The sequence below is a fragment of the Schistocerca piceifrons genome, chromosome 2 (genome assembly GCF_021461385.2).
Source record: "Schistocerca piceifrons isolate TAMUIC-IGC-003096 chromosome 2, iqSchPice1.1, whole genome shotgun sequence".
In the NCBI taxonomy this organism is placed as follows: Eukaryota; Metazoa; Arthropoda; class Insecta; order Orthoptera; family Acrididae; genus Schistocerca; species Schistocerca piceifrons.
The window spans coordinates 259,696,691-259,718,780 of record NC_060139.1 but is presented as its reverse complement, the minus strand read 5'-3'; the positions used below and the strand labels follow the sequence as shown (position 1 = coordinate 259,718,780).

The 22,090-nt window shown below is 41.4% G+C and overlaps 1 protein-coding gene across 1 annotated transcript in view; it reads left to right on the top strand.

The window, feature by feature from the left end:
- The window catches only part of LOC124776942 (recQ-mediated genome instability protein 1-like), a 130,362-nt gene that overhangs the window by 61,636 nt on the left and 46,636 nt on the right, over positions 1 to 22,090 (top strand). The window contains exon 6 of the mRNA XM_047252164.1: positions 18,842 to 19,984. Within this exon, the coding sequence (XP_047108120.1) occupies positions 18,842 to 19,984 (1,143 nt within the window). The remainder of the gene's footprint in view (positions 1 to 18,841; positions 19,985 to 22,090) is intronic.

Below are 22,090 nucleotides of genomic sequence, written 5' to 3'. Positions count from 1 at the left end.
ACTCCCTGCACCAAGTGCCTATCCGCTGCAGATCTTCCTGCATTTCGCTACAATTTTCTAATGCTGCAACTTCTCTGTATACTACAGCATCATCCGCGAAAAGCCGCATGGAACATCCGACACTATCTACTAAGTCATTTATATATATTGTGAAAAGCAATGGTCCCATAACACTCCCCTGTGGCACGCCAGAGGTTACTTTAACGTCTGTAGACGTCTCTCCATTGATAACAACATGCTGTGTTCTGTTTGCTAAAAACTCTTCAATCCAGCCACACAGCTGGTCTGATATTCCATAGGCTCTTACTTTGTTTATCAGGCGACAGTGCGGAACTGTATCGAACGCCTTCCGGAAGTCAAGAAAAATAGCATCTACCTGGGAGCCTGTATCTAATATTTTCTGGGTCTCATGAACAAATAAGGCGAGTTGGGTCTCACACGATCGCTGTTTCCGGAATCCATGTTGATGCCTACATAGTAGATTCTGGGTTTCCAGAAATGACATGGGTTTTCATTTCCATTTCCATTCATTCACCTGACCAAAAGTCTTGTTCCTCCTGCCACCGAACTTCACTAATTCCCACTATATCTAACTTTAACCTATCCATTTCCCTTTTTAAATTTTCTAACCTACCTGCCCAATTAAGGGATCTGACATTCCACGCTCCGATCCGTAGAACGCCAGTTTTCTTTCTCCTGATAACGACGTCCTCTTGAGTAGTCCCCGCCCGGAGATCCGAATGGGGGACTATTTTACCTCCGGAATATTTTCCCCAAGAGGACGCCATCATCATTTAACCATACAGTAAAGCTGCATGCCCTCGGGAAAAATTACGGCTGTAGTTTCCCCTTGCTTTCAGCCGTTCGCAGTACCAGCACAGCAAGGCCGTTTTGGTTATTGTTACAAGACCAGATCAGTCAATCATCCAGACTGTTGCTCCTGCAACTATTGAAAACGCTGCTGCCCCTCTTCAGGAACCACACGTTTGTCTGGCCTCTCAACAGATACCCTTCCTTTGTGGTTGCACCTATGGTACGGCTATCTGTGTCGTTGAGGCACGCAAGCCTCCCCACCAACGGTGAGATCCATGGTTCATGGTGGGGGGGCAACTGTATATGTTGCAGAAGTTAAATCAAGCAGTGGCTGATGCGTATGTATAATGAAGAGAGTGAGGCTTACATAACGATGCAGGAGAATGTAGCTCAGCGACTTCACATGACATTTGACAAAAGACTACTACCACCCTACTATCTATCTGATGAATCGGCACGACTGTTTGCTGGCCCAAATGGACAACGCCAATCAGACACCAGTATTTCAGATTCTACTGTCGATGTGAAGGAGTTGCCGCAATCAAAAGCCCAGAATAACAGTAATGCTGGGTGTGCTAGCAGATCCAAGAAAGCTTCTCCCATGTGTCATTCTTTACAGGAAAATGATAGCAAAAGAAAAACTGCTTGCAGGATGTTTCTTTAGAAGTCGAGGAAGGGGTTGTGACAAAGTGATCTGATGTTAGATTGGTTGAGGCTTATTTTTATTAGAATACCAGACTCTTTCCTTTACTGAAGGAAAATGGGTGTGCTGGGGTCTTGCAGCAGGGGGGCCGTTACCCCGAACGTTGAGTGTCTAATAGCAAATAATGACACTGGCATGGTAATAATTCCTGGCAGCATGACCTTAAAACTTCAAGAAGTGCCTGTTGTTATGAATAGACCTTTGGAGAATCTCCTGCGACAACTTCACAGCGAGTGGATTTTTCAATCAGACCATACTCTCGCTCCAGGAGGGAGTTTAAAGAAACTGCCAGTACAGTGAAACCTTTATTTTACGTTTTTGTGTGGCCCAGACTTTAAAAAAAAAAGCAAAATTGAGGAAAATGCAGAACCAAGGCAAATGTTTAAAACCCCCGAAAATATGAGCAAAACTACATGTAATTGGCATATATGATTGAAAATCTCAATCCTCTCTACTACTTCATATATACTCTGACTAAGTAAAGGAAATTAAATGTACAATACAATTTTTATACAATAATTTGTGGTAATGAGTTTAATCAGATGTGTAGCAGCAAGTAAAAACTCATCAAAAATTGAAATTGGTATCAGGGTACAAGGTAATCGAGCTGTTTTGTGGCATGTCACAGCCACAAATTATTCATCGAAAACACATGTTTTTGAGAAAATATCCTTTGTGCTCACCCAGAAAAAAGGAAACATTGATGAACATGTTGAATTAAGCCAAAAACATTACAGCAGCTAAGTGGTTAAACCATAAGCATAAATGCAGACATCTACTTAATGACATACTTTGTCACAGTTGCTGCTGCTGTTTAACACTATTCTTATGAGCCACACTTCATATGCTCACCACCATTAAAGTGTTATTTTAAGCTAGATGAAAGAAACAGAGACATGAAAACCTGAGTTTACTTCCCCAACTGATGTTGCAGGCTTATTAGAAGTCGGCTCAGTGAATTTGTGTACGCTGTGTAAAATGTAAATTTGAAAGAAAGCTCAGGTGCTACAGTTTCACTTCATACCCTCTATCACTACTGCTAATCTTTATGATCTACAATGTAAGGTGCAAAGTATATATACGAGTAGCGTATGTTGTAGTTGCAACTGTATCATGTCAAATTTTAACTTGAAAGTCCTTAAAATGTGCTATCGCAAGTCCCTTGTTCTATTTCTGGGTGAAATCTCTGTCATAGCACATGATCTGCATGAAAAGTGTATTTTCAGCATTTTAAAAAGTGATTTCACCCCTACCAGCACTCCTGTCGCTCAAGGGTCACTCCCTCTCTCCACATATCTAGTAGGCGAGCTCATTTTACGTGTGTTATTGTGGTTTGATGGCTGTGCTGGCTATTGGTTGACTTAACAAGTTGCCAGCCAATAAGCGTTCGCTAGTTGGAAATAGGTGACGTTTCCTCGATTATGACGGAGCATATTCTTTGAAACTCAGTGTTTGAATTTAAAAGTTTGATGATTGATATTGTTGCTCAATAAAGTACATTTGATATGTGCAAAAAGATGAGACTGAGTTATAAGTGGCACAAGAAAAGGTAGTGGGTGGGCCCCTTCAGAATGCATTGCCACTTTACAACGTCCGTTTGTTTTTCCATTACCGCTGCAACCTAGCAGTAGTCATATCATAATTGTGCAGCGAAGATAAATGTTGTAAGTTGTTTGGCAACATCGATCATGGATTATGTCAGCATTTCCTCTCTCACATCTCCTCTCCCTGCAGTGGCCTAAAATATTTGCTCAACTCTGCCACCGCCTGTGGTGTGATCCATCTACCCTCTGTGCCACTGATAACTTGTTCAGTAACATCAAATTTCAATATGAAGAAAATGGGAAAGTGAGGCATCAAGTAAGAACTTAGAATTGAGGTAAACCTTACTAGGAAGAAATGTAAAATCAGGGAATTTTTAGCATTGATTGTATGGGTTTTTCACGAGGGTTATGAATTTATTGTGTAGAATCGTGAAAAATGTAAAATTGAAATTCCACTGTATCCATATTGGGCCAGTGAATCATTATTGTTTGGAGCAGAATCACAAGAACGTTATTATGAAAGGATTCAAAATTTGTTGGTTATCCAGAGCTATGGATAGCTCAGAAAATGTGATATATTTTGGGAGGAGTACCAGGAATGAAGAAATGGCAGTAGATTTACAAATGATGATCGTGATATAGTGATTATTATTAATATTAAAAATAGCAATACCACAGACAACCGTCTTAGATAGTAAGCAGAAAAAGGAACTGACAATATAAATTATTGTAAACCATTTCTTTTTGTTTATGTTATTTCTTCTTGTATTATCAAATGTAGAAATCAGTAAATGGAAAAAGGGTTGATTAGATATAATGTTAACAATTTTTGGTATATACTGTATGTCTTAAAATAGTTTATAATTCTGTTTGGTCAGAATACATTGTTGTTGTTGTGGTCTTCAGTCCAGAGACTGGTTTGATGCAGCTCTCCGTGCTACCCTATCCTGTGCAAGCTTCTTCATCTCCCAGTACCTACTGCAACCTACATCCTTCTGAATCTGTCTAGTGTATTCATCTCTTGGTCTCCCTCTACAATTTTTACCCTCCACATTGCCCTCTGATACTAAATTGGTGATCCCTTGATTCCTCAGAACATGTCCTACCAACCGATCCCTTCTTCTAGTCAAGTTGTGCCACAAATTTCTCTCCTCCTCAATTCTGTTCAATACCTACGCATTAGTTATTTGGACTACCTATCTATCTTCAGTATTCTTCTGTAGCACCACATTTCAAAAGCTTCTATTCTCTTCTTGTCCATGCTATTTATTGTCCATGTATCACTTCCATACATGGCTACACTCCATACAGATACTTTCAGAAACGACTTCCTGACACTTAAATGTGTACTCAATGTTAACAAATTTCTCTTCTTCAGAAATACTTTCCTTGCCATTGCCAGTCTACATTTCATATCCTCTCTACTTCGACCATCATCAGTTATTTTGCTCCCCAAATAGCAAAACACCTTTATTACTTTAAGTGTCTCACTTCCTAATCTAATTCCCGCAGCATTGCCTGATTTAATTCGACTACATTCCATTATCCTCATTTTGCTTCTGTTGATGTTACTCTTATATCCTACTTTCAAGACACTGTCCATTCCGTTCAACTGCTCTTCCAGATCCTTTGCTGTCTCTGGCAGAATTACAATGCCATCGACAAACCTCAAAGTTTTTATTTCTTCTCCATAGATTTTAATTCCTACTCCAAATTTTTCTTTTGTTTCCTTCACTGCTTGCTCAATATACAGATCAAATAACATCGGGGATAGGCTACAACCCTGTCTCAGTCCCTTCCCAACCACTGCTTCCCTTTCATGCCCCTCGACTCTTATAACTGCCATCTGGTTTCTGTACAAATTGTAAATAGCCTATCACTCCCTGTATTTTACCCCTGCCACCTACAGAATTTCAAAGAGAGTATTCCAGTTAACTTTGTCAAAAGCTTTCGCTGAGTCCACAAATGCTAGAAACATAGGTTTACCTTTCCTTAATCTATCTTCTGAGATAAGTCGTAGGGTCAGTATTGCTTCACGTGTTCCAACATTTCTATGCAATCCAAACTAATCTTCCCTGAGGTTGGCTCCTACCAGTTTTTCCATTCATCTGTAAAGATTTGGCATTAGTATTTTGCAGCTGCGACTTATTAAACTGATAGTTGGGTAATTTTCGCATCTGACAATACCTGCTTTCTTTGGGATTGGAATTATTATATTCTTCTTGAAGTCTGAAGGTATTTCGCCTGTCTCATACATCTTGCTCACCAGATGGTAGAGTTTTTTCATGGCTGGCTCTCCCAAGGCTATCAGTACGTCTGACGGAATGTCTTCTTCTTCTTCTTCTTCTTCTTCTTCTTCTGGGGCTTTGTTTTGACTTACGCCTTTCAGCACTCTGTCAAACTCTTCACACAGTGTCATGTCTCCCATTTCATCTACATTTACTTCCTCATCCATTTCCGTAATATTGTCCTCAAATACATCGCCCTTGTATAGACCCTTTATATACTCCTCCTACCTTTCTACTTTTCCTTCTTCGCTTAGAACTGGGTTTCCATCTGAGCTTTTGATATTCATACAAGTGGTTCTCTTTTCTCCAAAGGCCTCTTTAATTTCCCTGTAGGCAGTATCTATCTTACCCCTAGTGAAATATGCCTCTACGTCCTTACATTTGTCCTCTAGCCATCCATGCTTAGCCATTTTGCACTTCGTGTCGATCTCATTTTTGAGCCGTTTGTATTCCTTTTTGCCTGCTTCATTTACTGCTTTTTTATATTTTCTCCTTTCATCAATTAAATTCAATATAGCTTCTGTTACCTAAGGATTTCTAATAGCCCTTGTCTTTTTACCTACTTGATCCTCTGCTGCCTTCACTATTTCATCCCTCAAAGCTACCCATTCTTCTTTTACCTTATTTCTTTCCCCTGTTCCTGTTAATTGTTCCCTAATGCTCTCCCTGAAACTCTGTACAACCTCTGGTTTAGTCAGTTTATCCAGGTCCCATCTCCTTAAATTCCCACCTTTTTGCAGTTTCTTCAGTTTTAATCTACAGTTCATAACCAATAGATTGTGGTCAGAGTCCACATCTGCCCCTGGAAATGTCTTACAATTTAAAACATGGCTCCTAAATCTCTGTCTTACCATTATATAATCTGTCTGAAACCTTTCAGTGTCTGCAGGCCTCTTCCATTTAGACAACCTTCTTTTGTGAGTCTTGAACCAAGTTATGCTCTGTGCAAAATTCTACCAGGCGGCTTCCTCTTACATTTCTTAGCCCCAATCGATATTCACGTACTACGTTTCCTTCTCTTCCTTTTCCTACTGTCGAATTCCAGTCACCCATGACTATTAAATTTTTGTCTCCCTTCACTACCTGATTAATTTCTTTTATCTCATCATACATTTCATCAATTTCATCATCATCTGCAGAGCTAGTTGGCATATAAACTTGTACTACTGTAGTAGGCGTGGGCTTCGTGTCTATCTTGGTCACAATAATGCGTTCACTATGCCGTTTGTAGTAGCTTACCCGCACTCCTATTTTTTTTTTTTTATTCGTTATGAAACGTACTCCTGCATTACCTCTATTTGATTTTGTATTTATAACCCTGTATTCACCTGACCAAAAGTCTTGTTCCTCCTGCCACCGAACTTCACTAATTCCCACTATATCTAACTTTAACCTATCCATTTCCCTTTTTGAAGTTTCTAACCTACCTGCCCGATTAAGGGATCTGACATTCCACGCTCCGATCCTTAGAATGCCAGTTTTCTTTCTCCTGATAACAACTGCCTCTTGAGTAATCCCCGCCCGGAGATCCGAATGGGGGACTATTTTACCTCCGGAATATTTTACCCAAGAGGAGACCATCATCAATTAATCATACAGTAAAGCTGCATGCCCTCGGGAAAAATTACAGCTGTAGTTTCCCCTTGCTTTCAGCTCTTCGCATTACCAGCACAGCGAGGCAGTTTCAGTTAGTTTTACAAGGCCAGATCAGTCAATCATCCAGACTGTTGCCCCTGCAACTACTGAAAAGGCTGCTGCCCCTCTTCCGGAACCATACATTTGTCTGGCCTCTCAACAGATACCCCTCCGTTGTGGTTGCACCTACGATACGGCTGTCTGTATCGCTGAGGCACGCAAACCTCCTCACCAATGGCAAGTTCCATGGTTCATTGGGGGGGGGGGGGGGTAGCAAAGCAGGTCTGTATTCATTGAATGTCTCTTGTTGCACCTCCTTGATAAGGACTCTAAAAGACTGGAACAATATTCTAGAATTTATCTCGGTAACATCTTGTACCAAGCGAGACGGCGCAGTGTTTAGCACACTGGACTCGCATTTGGGAGGACGACGGTTCAATCCCGCGTCTGGCCATCCTCATTTAGGTTTTCCGTGATTTCCCTAAATCGCTCCAGGCAAATGCTGGGATGGTTCCTTTGAAAGAGCACGGCCGACTTCCTTCCCCATCCTTCCCTAATCCGATGAGACCGATGACCTTGCAGTCTGGTCTCCTCCTCCACAACAACCCAACCCAACATCTTGTATGTGATTTCATCTATGGCTGTGGTGTGTTTCCCCAGAACCTTGCAACAAAACTGAGTTATCCATTTGCATTCTCCGATACTGATTTTTAGCTTTTTGCGCGCATTTTGAATTTTTCCTTAGTACTGCTCATAAATCATCAAACAATGTGACATGCTCAAGACATTCATCACTAATCTTATAATAAGGTGCCATACGGTTCTCTTTGTTGTTGACTTTGTCTCGCATTTACCCATAGTTAAATTGCATTGACATTCATTGCACCAAGTGGATATTTTGTCTATGTTTGTCCACAGTTCCTTCCGACTGATGATACTTTCATATACACACACACCATTGTCAGTAATCAGTGTCAGAGTGTTACTGATTGTTGGCAACTTGAAAGAAGCTATACAAAAGTTCCAATTCTGACCATATTAAAACTCTACACAATACTAACTTTTAAATCATTTTTGAAAGAAAAACACTTGACTGCACCATTTTTTTTTTTCTCCTTTCCTTGAGAGCTTTAGGGGAGCAGGCAGGAGAGGGGGGGGTACATGCCGCCCCTTCCCTCCGACTATGGGCTTACGTAGAAGCAGGGATGTTGTAATGTAAATCAACCTCATCTTCCTCCCCCCTCCCCCTCCCCCCAAAAAAACAGCTTCTTCCTTTTTTTTAAAAAATTAAAAAGCTGTCAGTAAAACTATACTTCATTATGAAAATGAAAATTTAGTTCATACAAAATGCTCCATAAATAGCCTTCCACAAATTAAAAAGAGCCATCTTGTTTACTGTAACAGGAATTTGCTTTATTAATATTGTGTTTTAACTTTTATTGCAGTGTAAGAAATACAGTTAAATAACATTTACGCTTCCAGAAAAAACGTAAACATGGTCTAGAATCACAGTGACTAAGATACAATTTAGTCCTTTTTGGAAGCATGCAGAAATTTATAGATCTTTACTAATTTCTCAGCTCTCTTCTGTTCAAGATTACTTCTTAATTTTGACCAAACAAGCCCATAAATGGAAAAGATTTTCTAAATGGATGCAATGCTGGCAGGGCATGAACTGAGGCTTTTCACAGAATTATTAAACCCTGTTGGTAAGTTTCCTTTTGTGTGTGTGTGTGTGTGTTCAGCTCCATTATCTTCCTACAATTTGTTTGGGTGGATCTATATTACAACTGCATCAGAAAACATAGTGCCATAAAAATAATCAAAATCAGCAAGCCTACGAGACATAAGACTTTCAATCCACTCTGGATGCATCTCTACGAACCAGTTTTCTGCACTTTCTTCTTGTTCAGTAATCTTCACCATCTGAATCTTGGATCTAACACATAAGTAAGATAAAGAAGTGCAGTTCATAAAGATGACCAAAATTATGTAGTAGCTGATACACAACTACCATTCATCACTATGCCAACATGAGGACTATTAAGTTATTAGTTTATGTAGACATGTTGAACAGTTTGCTTTCTTTTCAATCATTGATTATTACAGATGTTCCTTAATTCCTCATATATAATATTGGATATATCATATATAATTTGATATATAAAAAAAATGTACTCATGAAGCAGCAGCAGGGAAAACACATAAACAAGTTATGAAAATCTGCAAGTTTTTCAGAGCTAGTGGCTCCTCCTTCCGGCAGACGGATTGAGGTGAAGGGGGGAGGGATAAAGGAAAAGGACTGGCAAGGTTTAGTAAATGGTCAACATTACTGAAAAGTTGTCCAGAAACCTGGATCAGGGAGGGTTTATCACATGAGATGAGAAGGAAAGTTTGATTGTTGATGACTGCACTGGGCAAGGTTTGAAAACCTAAGAGCTGAAGTAAGATAGGGTAATAAGCAAGACAGAGGTTATTGAAAACACATCATGCAAGAGTTAATAAGATTGGAAAGCTAAGTGCATTATATGTGGTAGACTGGTAGGAGATAGACAGTCCAGAAAATAAAAGGTATAAAAAGCTAAAAGGGAGTGGAAAAAAGGAATCCAAATGGCATGTATGGTGAAACAGATACCAGTGTCATGACCGTCATGTTGTAGAGCATGTTCTGCAACAGGATATTGTGTGTTGCCTGTATACATTCTCTGTCTATGCCCATTCATCCTAATTGATAAGTTGCTGGTAGTCATACAAACATAGAAGGCAACGCACAATACGCTGTTGCAAAGCATGACAGTTGCAACCTCGATGCCTGTTGCACCACATGTGCCATCAGCATCCTCCTTCCTGACACCAATTTCTCAGAATTCCACAGGTGGGAACTGGCGTTACAACATGTGTGTGGTTCTTGCTATCCACATGACCCTAATTTACATCAGTTTGTTTGTCTGTTTTCTTTTCAGTAATTATTCCTGTTCTTCAGGCCCTTTCAGTTTTCTATATCTTTTATTTTCTGACCTGCACTAAGCTTTCTGCTCATATTAATTCTTGGATGATGATTTTCCTATAATTCCTATTTTGCTTATTTCGTATCTTTGACTCACATTTTCAAATCTTCCCCTATGCATTTACCAGCAGTCAGACTTTCCTTCTCATCTCATGCAGTACGTCTACCCTAACCTGAGGTTCTGGGTGACTTTTCCATAATCTCCCCATTTTCTAAACCTCTCCAGTTCTTTTCCTTCATCCCTCTTCCTTTCACATCAACCTGCTGCCAGGAGGAGAAACCACTGGCTCCAAAAACTTGTTTATTTCCCTAACTTTTACACCGAAGAGCCAAAGAAACTGGTGTAGACATGATTATTCAAGTACAGTAATATTTAAACAGGCAGAATACTGTGCTGCAGTCAGTAACGGCTATATAAGACAACAAGTATCTGGCGCAGTTGTTAGATCAGTTACTGCTGCTGCAATGCCAGGTTATCAAAATTTGAGTTTTTGAATGTGGTGTTATAGTTGGTGCACAAGCAATGGGACCCAGCATCTCCAAGGTAGCAATGAAGGGGGGATTTTCCCGTACGATCATTTCACGAGTGTACCGTGAATATCAAGATTCCGGTAAAACATCAAATCTCTAACATTGCTGCGGCTGAAAAAAGATCTTGTAAGAATGGGACCAACGACAACGGAAGAGAATCGTTCAATGTGTCAGAAGTGCAACCCTTCCGCAAATTGCTGCAGATTTCAGTGCTGGGCCACTAACAAGTGTCAGCGTGCAAACTATTCAATGAAACATCATCAATATGGGCTTTTGCAGCCAAAGGCTCACTGATTTATCCTTGATGACTGCACTACACAAAGCTTTATGCCTCACCCGGGTCCGTCAACACTGACATTGGACAGTTAATGACTGGAAACATGTTACCTGGTCGAACGAGTCTCATTTCAAATTGTATCGAGCAGATAGACGTGTACGGGTATGGAGTCAACCTCATACATCCATGGACCCTGCATGTCAACAGGGGACTGCTCATGCTGGTGAAGGCTCTGTAATGGTGTGATGCTTGTGCAGTTGGAGTGATATATGGCACCTCTAATACATCTAGATACGACTCTGAGAGGTGACACGTACGTAAGCATCCTGTCTGATCACCTGCATCCATTCATGTCCAGTGTGCATTCTGACAGACATGGGCAACTCATCTAGGACAATGTGATATGCCACGCAGCCAGAATTTCTACAGAGTGGATCCAGGAATGCTGTCCTGAGTTTAAACAGTTCCGCTTCCCACCAAACTCGAACATTATTGAGCATATCTGGGATGCTTTGCAACATGCTGTTCGGAAGAGATCTCCACCCCCTCATACTCTTACGGATTTATGGACAGCCCTGCAGGACTCCAGCTCTACTTCAGACATTAGTCATGACCACGCCGTGTCCTGTTCCAGCACTTCTGCATGCTCACTGGGGCCCTACACAATATTAGGCAGGTGTAGTAGTTTCTTTGGCTTTTCAGTGTTTATGTGTTTTCTCCTGCTGGCACTTGGTGAGTAGACTCCTTATTTATCAAATTGTGTTATGTTTTCAAAAACTGATAGATTCCTCAGATGGCATAAAATTTGATTGCTGCTGAGAATTGCATAACATTTGTTGCTGTTACTGTTTCATCTGCTGTGATCTTCAGTTTAAAGACTGATGTGATACAACTCTCCATGCTCATCAGTACTGTGCAAGTGTTTTCATGTCTGCGTAACCTACATCCATTTGAACCATCTTATTGTATTCATCCGTTGGTCTCTTTCTACAATTTTTACCACCTCACACCTCCCTCCATTCCCAGAGTGACAATTCCTTGGCGCCCCTGGATGTATCCTATCAACCGATCTCTTCTTTCGTCATGTAGTACAGTAAATTTCTTTTCTCCTAAATTCGATTCAGTATCTCCTCATTAGTTATTTGCCTACCCATTTAATCTTCAGCATTTCTCTTTACCATTAAGTTCAAAGAGCAATCGTACTCATTATTTGTAAAATGTAACTCTCTTTAACTGTGCCAAAGTAAATGCATGAATGTGGCTCTTGTGAATCTATGCAATACATCCAACTTCAAAAATCACATAATTTGTATTGTTCCTAATGGTTAGCATAGAACAGCACTATGCCCAAAGCACCCTCCACATGCTCTTTTCCGCTTAGACCATTCTTTCAGGTCTTATCAGCAGGGGGCAGACAGCAACCAGAAATAGGCAGACACACCTTCTGGCGTGTGTGCTTGACAGGCAGTATTCTCTTGATTTCAAAATGCCACCCAAAGCTCCAGGATGATGAAACACATCAATTTCAAACCTTTATACAGCGCTCCGTCCTCAGGCCACAAGTGACCCATCAAGACCATCCTCAGCTGAGGATGTGGATAGGAGGGCATTTGGTCAATACACCGCTCTCCTGGTCATTATGATGGTTTTCTTTGACTCTTTGTCCGAAGCTGCTACTATTCAAAAACCTTTATACAGGGTGTTTGGGAATTCCCGTTACAAACTTCTAGGACTTCTAGAGGGGAGTAAGTATGTAACATTTACAATTGGAACCTGTGTCCAAAAATGTACCATTTACGTGCTACAAGCATTTGAAAACATGTTTGTAACGCGACCAGTTTTACAAGTAACTGATTAGGTGTGACCCAATACATCACTTGTTTTACAGTTCCATTCATTAGCTGCCAAAGAAATTGCTCGTGTACTCGTTGAAATGTTCTCTTCAGCGTGATGCAATGTGACCTCTTTCAATACAGGTGTGCAGCGTCTCCTTGGAACACCACAATCATACCTGCCAACAGTGAATGTATCCTTTCTCGAAGCTGTTGTGTAATTGTGGTGAAAAGAGTATGTGATGGAGTCAGATGTTGTGGAGAATGATTTCGATAAAGGTGATGAGTAGCTCTTTCTTTACCGTGAGCTTCACCATTCAGAAGGATCATGTCGGTGTATTCTGTGAATGTGAACTCAACCATATTGCTCTAACACTCACAGACAAGTGAATGCGACCAGGTCAGAGGGGTAGGATATACATCAAATAACATCAGCCGATCTGACGTAACCCCCCACCCACAACATGACTACCCTGTTGCATACCTGCCTAGCAAACATGTGTTAAAATGGTTGTAGCACAGTAACAGTATGTTTTCAGACATTGTACTCGCTACAAGTTCTAGAAGTTTGTAACAAGAATTTCTGAACACCCTGTAGTATCTGAAGGTACATGTAGTGCCATAACGTGACAGAATACAATTTGGAACTTATGTTCTTACCTTCAACTCTATGTGCTCTTCTAGGTGACGAGAAAGTGAGTTATTGCATTGCGGTGGTTATATGCATTGTTCTCTACTGGTAACACACAACACGCTGTTACGAATTAGGCCATGCAACATAATAGCAGTGATCGAGATATCTGCTTCACAATATGTATACAAACTGTATTTAAAATATTTGTGACAAGTTCAGATGTTATGTTGTGCCAGGATTTGAAGCAGGACAAGTGAGCTATCTGAGCGTACCTCACAGGCTGACTCAGAGAGTTTCAACTTCTCTCTTTGCCCGTCATGCTTTTTGAGCTTCTCTAAGTTAATGTGTGATGAATGTATGCACATCATTAGCTGGCAAGGGAAGTGATCTGAATTTGAGTCCCAGTCCAGAGCAAAACATCAACTTCCCATCGAAGCTCATTGTAGCGTATGAGGTGTGATAAAAAATTAATGGGAATTTTTGTTTTTCTTTAAAAATTTTTTTATTTATTAATCAAAATCAACTTTCTCCCCTTCAAAGTAATCCCCCTCACAAAGTACCCTTTGAGTGCGAGGTTGCAAGTTAAGTCTTTAGTTTGAAAGTGTTGTGTTAACAATTATGACACAAAAAATATTAGCTGGTAATGACTCACATTGTGTATCAGGAGGGCAACAGGAAATGAGTGTTCGGAGGTACAGAGAACCTTCTATGGGATGTACATATTACACATAATGGACATCATCAACATTCAAGAAATGTTCAAAACAAACCATTAATTTGCACCATGAACACTGAATGAAGAATGGTGTGCCACAGTGATCACAAAGGTTCATACCATTAAGATCAAAGGCGAACTCCTTGCGAGTTACAAGCTGTGCAAGACGTTCAGCTAGGTATCCACTCTTAAAGAATCCATATAGAATCATATTGCTGTAACGAGGTGATGAGAACTGATGGAATGTGATGGCATGCAACCTAATGTGAAACACTCTTGTCGTAGAGCTTATCGTGAAACTGGCTGTCCTTTAAGGCATAGCTGCAGATAGTGTGATAAATGTTTTGTAGGCACAGAAAAAACAAGCATCCAGAGGCTGAATTTGTCCAGTGGTTCCAGGAGGTATCACCCACTTTTCAGGCGGGATAGTTTGCTCCAAAGGAGTATGATTTTTATACACTGATCAGGAATCAAGCAAAAGCAAGTTATTGTTACCAGCTATTGGCCAAAGGCAATGTTCATACCATAGTTATAGTTCTCTTGTGCCCATTTTCCCACTCTTGCTTGCTGTGATGTAAATATTCCCTATTGCCCTTGCAAGATCACATACGCGAGAAAGAATAGGGTGGGGGGTATAGCAACTCCACCTCCACCTACTCGCAGCACAATAAATAATTTTCCAGCCAATTTACTATCCAGTTAATAGCCGCATAATTGTATACAAATGTGTTAAGGCTTTGATTTTAGTTGCTCTTGATACAACTCTCTTGGTATCTCTTGAGTTGCAGCGTTTCTTTCATAGGTAATTCCTCTTCAAATACCTGTTGTTTGCAGTTGGAAACAAATTCCTTACTGAAAAATGGGATATCCACAAATACAGTTTGCTGTGGATCGTCAAGTTGACACTGATTGAGATTTCATTATCTTAAATCTCCCACTCAGTAGCACTGTTTGAAGTCATGCAGTCACCCACTGCTCTCCTTGAAATCACTGCAATGTATGTTGTGCACTGTTTTATGTGCATAACGTGGTCAGTATCATGACATTCTGTAAATTGTATCAAGCATCTTTAAAACATGCAAACACCAGTTTTTGTAGCAAGTGCACCATGTCCTCCCTTGAATATTTGTAGTTTTTCATATGCACCACAGGGTCATATTGTTGCAGACTTACTCGAAATCTGTTCATAATTGCTTTTTAACTATGGTGTGGATGATCTTCCATGTTTATAATTATGTTTAGTACTCGATCCTTGGACAAAGATAGACCTTTACTATGTTTCACAAGAGGTGGGATTAGTGGCTCCCTGCTCGACAAGGATGATGAACTACATGGCTCGACACACCACACATCCCACCAACTCATCTTGCAGAAATGCTAATATTTCATCTCATTCTGTAAAATGCCGTGCGTTCCTTTCTGACGAAATGTCAACTTTGGCAACTGCTGTTGCAGATATAATGCGACGTTTGCTTTGTTTTCGTTGCCATTGCTCTGCTGTTTGTCAACACCACTAGCATTGTAACACTGTCGTGAGTTACTCGTTGACTAAACAGTTCAACTATACTCTATAGCCTCACACTATGCTCACCATTGGATACCTCCAGTCCTGCTCCCCTGTTTTCATTAGCAGCCAATTTTGTGGTTGCATGGTAGACAATATGTGGGGTGTCAATTGCCATAAACGCCACTTGCCTTTTGGGATCTCGCACTCAAGGGGTTCCTTTCCAGATATAATGCTTTCCGAACTTGGAAGCACTTTTAGAACTCACTTGTCATTATGGTGCTCCTGTCAGTGGTGCCAAAACAACATCTTTTCATGATGCATTATCCAATTGAAAACAAAGAAACTGAAGAACCTTCACACGTAATCAAACTTGTCGAATTTTTATTGGTCTTGGCTTTTCAGACAGTTTCCATTGGGACGACTGGGCCTTGGGTTCGGTTTCATACCCATATACCCATATTTTGTCATCTGGTATAACATTGTTTAGAAGTTCTGAATTGTTGTCGACTTCTTTCAGCAATCCCAGAGTAATGTCCATGCGACGTCGTTTTTGGTTGAAATTCAGCAGTTTTGGAACAAACTTTGCTGCTACACATTTCATACAAAAAAAGAGAGAGAGAGAGAGAGAGCAGCTTAAGATGAGCCAATGAATATGCCGACATCATCAGCAACCTCTCTGATGGTGATTTGGTGATTTTCCAGAACCATTGCTATCAGTAATTGATGTTCTGTGATGTCCAGGGCAGTCGTTGTCTTTAACGTCTTCTCCGACGTGTTTGAGCCGTTTATACCACATGTAAACTCTTGTCTTACTTGTAGTAGAGTCACCAAAAGTGACAGTCAACATTTTGAACGCATTGCTGCAGTGTATTCCATTTCTCAAGCAAAATTTAATTCTGATTCTTGGACCCATCTTTTTCAAAAGTAAAACTTCCGTGCACTAGAAAACGCATGACATTTCCAACTGTCAGCAGTAAACTAAGTGTTCAAAATAGCCAAGTGCCTCAGCCACAGGTCTTGGGGAGTGGACAGGGCGCGTCTCCTTCAGTTTTATCGGGCTTTTGTGCGTTCGCGGCTGGACTGTGGGTGCACAGTGTATGGGTCAGCGAGGCAGTCTCATTTATGGATCCTTGACGCCGTCCACCATTCAGGGATTCGACTGGCCACGGGTGCTTATCGGACCAGTCTCATACCCAGCCTCTGTGCTGAGGCTGGGGAACCGCCACTTACCATCCGGTGGCAGCTCCTGCTGGTGCACCAGGCTTGTAAGTTTCTTGCAGCTCCAACCTCGCCTGCTCACCATATTGTTGCTCATCCGCCTCTGGACCGCCTTTTTTCCCACCGTCCCCGGGCTAAGTTGCCATTTGGGATCAGCGTACAACGTGTGCTAGAGTCCCTCGGTGTGGAGTCTGTACAACCCCAAATCCTGGATTTTAACAGCCTGCCACCCTGGTTACTGGAGAAGCCCATAGTGATTTTAGATTTGGTGCAGTACAAGAGAGATTGCACTCCTGCCACTGTTTTTAATGCAGCATTTTCTTCCATTTTATCTGAGCACCACGACTATGTAGCTTTCTTTACGGATGGGTCGAAACAAGGGGATTCCATTGGTTGCTCTGTTGTTTTTCCGGATCGTGTCCTCAAGGTTCGACTGCCTCAGACTTTTACTGTCTTTGATGCAGAATTGTCTGCGATCTTGCGGGCACTGTAGCAGATGAGACATTCTTCCTGTCCTAAATTTCTTGTCTGTTCCGATTCACTAAGTGCCCTTCACTCATTGCAACATTTGTATCCAGCAGATAAAATAGTCCAGACCATCCAGGATGCCCTCCTCCAGCTACAGCGACTGGGGAAGGTGGTGGCTTTCTGCTGGGTTCTGGGGCACGTCAGCATTGCTGGGAACGAAGGGGCAGATCTCGCAGCCAAGGAGGTGTGTCTCGATCCGCAAGTATTTCAGTGTGCTATCCCTCTGCATGCACTCACGTCGCTGTTGAGCTCAAGAGTCATGCGTCGGTGGGAGGATAATTGGCTGGAAATGACTGACAATAAGCTCCGTTTAGTCAAGCCCACAACGTGTGTGTGGTGTACTTCCTTCCAGCCCCGTGGACGAGATGAGGCTCTCCTCACTCGGCTTCGGATAGGCCACAGTCCTAAGATGCATGGCTTCCTGCTCCGGCGAGAGGACCCTCCATTGTGTGGTGTTTGTGGCATCCAGGTCGCTGTGCATCACGTTTTATTCGATTTTGTTTTATTTTCTGACCAGCGGGCCGCAGCTGCCTTGCCAGCGGATCTGCCATGTCTTTTAGGAAACACTCGGACGAATGTGGTTGAAGTTTTAAAGTTCTGTGCCATGTCAAATGTTTTTCCAAAGATTTTAGGGAGAGGGTCTTAATTTGCTCACTGTGTGACAAGCTTGCCCATATTTTATGTAAGTGGCCAGCCAATGACAATTTCCTGTGGCGTTCTTGCTGCTACGTTTCCACATTCCTTACGTTTTACTTTCTTGTGTAGCATTTTCCTTCTTTTCCTGCTTTCTTTGCGTGTATGCTTCAGTTTTATTAGGTCTGTCCACATTCGTTCCTTTTAATGTGTCAGGGCGCTGATGACCTCAACGTTGAGCACTCATAATCCCCAACACACACACACACACACACACTGCAGACATACGTCAGGAACATGTTGTGTACCAATAAGCCAAAAGTTTTGAAAATTGGATGTATAAAGCCCGCAAAATTAAAAAAATCCTCAAAACCTCATAATTGCACGATTGGGAATGTGCTATTAGCTGCCACTCACCTGGTCTCACCTCACAGTGATCACTGCTTTTGTTGACTGCTGTTTTTCACTTTTGCATAACCTTTTGCCATTTGCTTCCTGGTTGTAACAGTCACAGTTTTCCATTTTATTTGCTATTTCTTCTTCTTCTTCTCCTCATCAATCTTGTACACTTCACAAGTCCTAACATCTTTTGTGCTTCTCTGTACTATGTACTACTCATTTCCTCTTTTTCTATTGGTTAAATTTTTGTCTCCTCTATTTTGTATTTCCAGTCTGTCCTTAGCCTACTTCTTACTTGTCAGCTGTCCTCTGTCACTTCTAAGTTCTCTGGTGGTTAATTTTTTCTTTTGTTAGCATGTTATAGTTGATTCCCTCGTGTCTTGCTCCAGTGTGTCACCTGTGACCCAGAATCCTTGGTGTATTTCCTAATTAACCTCCTGATTATCATCGGTAAAATGAATTACTCCCTATAATTAATTATTTAACGCTTTTTTGGGACTGAAATACTGCTACTTTTTAAGTAGTGAATTTTTTTGTCTGAATTTATTGGTGATTATAAATTGATATCTTCTTTCAGGATCAACCAGCAAACATTAGGCAAAGAAATGAGGCTGCATTCCTTGTTGAAGATGATGACGATGATATATTTGCTCAGGAAGTGGATGCTCAGTTGAAGCAACTGGAAGAGCAACAGCAGAAGGTGGAACAACATTCACAAAATGCTAGAAATGTAAATGACAGGGTAGAACAGGAAGTTGATGCATTTGAAGAAGCTTACCAGAGAGAAATGGAGATGATGGACATGGATGATGATGATGATATAGAAACAATAGAACAGCAGCCATTGTTTGCTGTGGCTAGTAAGCCTACTGTTTCATACAATCAAAACAGTACCTCAAAGAGAAGTAATCAAGGCAATAATAGCATAGCACTAGAAACAGAGCTTCTTGAAGATGATGACATTTTCCTTAATGTCTCAGATGCTGACCTTGAACCAACTCCAGAGCTAAACAAAAGTATAGAAATTGTAGAAGATGTAAAGACTACCACAAATGTGGGTGGGGGTGCAGGCCCCAGCAGGGAACCTGAGGTTATATCTCTTTTAGATGATTCAAATGTTGATGACAGTTTCTTCATGCAGCCTGGTCTGAGTGGTATTACACCACGAACATTGCCTCTTTCCTCTAAACTGCAAAAGGAAATTGGTGGCAGGAGTCAGAAGCCGCCTGCAAAGGCAAAGCCAGTGAACTTGAAAAGTGCTAATCAAGCAAAAATCAGTTCCTTTTTTAATAGAGATTCTTCTTCAATAAATAGACAACATTCTGAATCATCCAAAGTGGATTTTCATGATGCTGTTGAGAAACATAGTAAGGAAGTGCCTAGAACAGCTCAGACTCCACTGCTGCAGGATCCTGTACATTTAGGAAACATTTCTGATTTTGTTGATGACCTGTTCAGTGAACCTACATTTCCAGATCACAGCCATACATCCACATCTGCTGTTAGCAATATTGAGGAAGAGTGTCTGGTGATTGATAGCAAACCATTTGTTTATATACAACAAATAAAAGATGCAAAACTAATTACACCTGCTATATACACTGTGAAGGGGTTTGTTTTGTCTTTGACATCCTTTCTCAAGACAAAATTTGATGGTTGGTACCTAACGGCAAAACTGTGTGATGGATCAGCAACATTGGATGTTCAGTTTTCCTCTGATGTGAGTTAAATTTTATTTAATAAGTAGGAACTTAGGTTTCTAGAAATGTAAGCAGTTTGTTGTCGAAGATGCCCTATTTTCTCTTGAGAAAATATATGTGGTGTGTCTAAAAAGTTAGGTGAATGCTGTCAGTCAACAAACAAAACAAAAGATACAAACAAATGTTCTTTATTGCCCTTCAAAGTAGTCGCCAACCGCTACAACACATTTTCGACAATGTTTGTACAGCTTCTGGAAACTGTCGGCAAAGGCCTCCTGTGGAATCGATCGCAGAACGGCTGTCACACAGTCTTTGATGGCATTCACGTCTACACATGTTCACCTTTTGTGGCCGCCTTCAAGTGGGGAAACAGGAAAAAGTCTGCAGGAGCCAGATCAGGGGAGCATGGAGGGTGTTCAAGAACAGTTAACATCTTCTGCGCCAGGAATTGGTGCATACGGATCGCGCAGTGTGCAGGGACATTGTCATGGAGCAGCACCCATTTTCCAGTCCTGTGTGACTCTGGCCGAACCTGCTGGATAGGCTGTAGCAATCGGTTCAATATGGACTGGTAAAAAGTAGTGTTAATGGTTTGACCTACAGAAACAAATTCCTTGTCGATGATGTCATTGTTGTTGAAGAAGGCGATCAACAGTGTCTTCACCTTGAATTTTTGCAGCCTGTTTTTCAATTACCCCCACCCCTGGAGGGAAGACGGTGAACACCATGACATCGATTGCTGTTTTGGTGCCGGATCTAACTGGTAGCACCAGCTCTCATGGAATTCAGAAACAATGGATCCTGGTCACACATGGAAATGAAATCACCAGCAGTTTCCATCTGTTTTGCTTTCTGCTCATCTGAGAGCTTGTGCAGTACAAATCGGGAGCAGATCTTCTGCTTACCCAAATCATCGCAGATGATGTTGTGCACCGTGTCCTTGCTAATGCCCAATTCCTCCACAGTCAAACTGAGAGTCTGTCGCCGATCTTGTGTCAGCATTTGTTGCACTTTCTCGATCTTTTCTGAGGTTCTGCTTGTCGATAGCCGACCTGAACGCGGCTCGTCCTGAGTTGTTTCCTTCCCTTCACGGAAGCATTTAAACCATTCATAAACACATTTTCTGCTCACAGTTTCCCTGCAGTACACCTGCACCAACATTCCATATGTCACCACTGCTGTCTTCCCCAATTTGTAGCAGAACCTGATGTTTACATGTTGCTTCATTGCACTGTGACACTTCCTCTCACACTAACTACGTTCAACTGGCTGCAATCTGTTCATGCAGCCAGTCACATGCAGTGCATGCCGTATATCGATTTTCCTCAAGTCTCTGAAGACCTATTAGCATGCACGCACACAGGCGTCAAGTTGCTGTTCATATATGACACCATTCACTGAACTTTTTAGACACACCACATTCCAGGTGATCAAAAAATCAGTATAAATTTGAAAACTTAATAAACCACGGAATAATGTAGATAGAGAGGTAAAAATTGACACATATGCTTGGAATGACATGGGGTTTTATTAGAACCAGAAAAAACCAAAGTTCAGAAAATGTCCGACAGATGGTGTTCAAGAACAGTTATCATCTTCTGTGCCAGGAATTGGTGCACACGAATCGCGCAGTGTGCAGGGACATTGTCGTGGAGAAGCACCCATTTTCCAGTCCTGTGTGACTCTGGCCGAACCTGCATCAGTGACTGTGCATGACAATAGTGTATAAAAGGAGCTGTAATGAGAGAGAGAGAATCAGATGCGTCAGCAGTCTCAGCATGTTGATGTTACTTGAAAAGGCATTTGTAGTGAAGCTGTATTATCAGAATGGGGAATGTGCTAGTTCAGTGTTACGATCCTATCGCCATAGGAAGGGGATTCGAATGGGTAAAGGTCCGTTGACAAATGCAGCTGTGGTGAGAATGATTTCGAAGTTCAAAGCCACGGGTTGTTTAGACAATAGACCCCATAGTGGCCAACCGAACGCAAGGCGTAATTCTGCTGAGACAGTTCAGGAAGAAATGGAGACTGTAGCGGGTTCGTCTATGCACGTGGAAGTCAGCGCTCATGCAGTCGCACATTGCACCGGCATTCCATACACTACTGTTTGGTTGGCACTGAGGCGT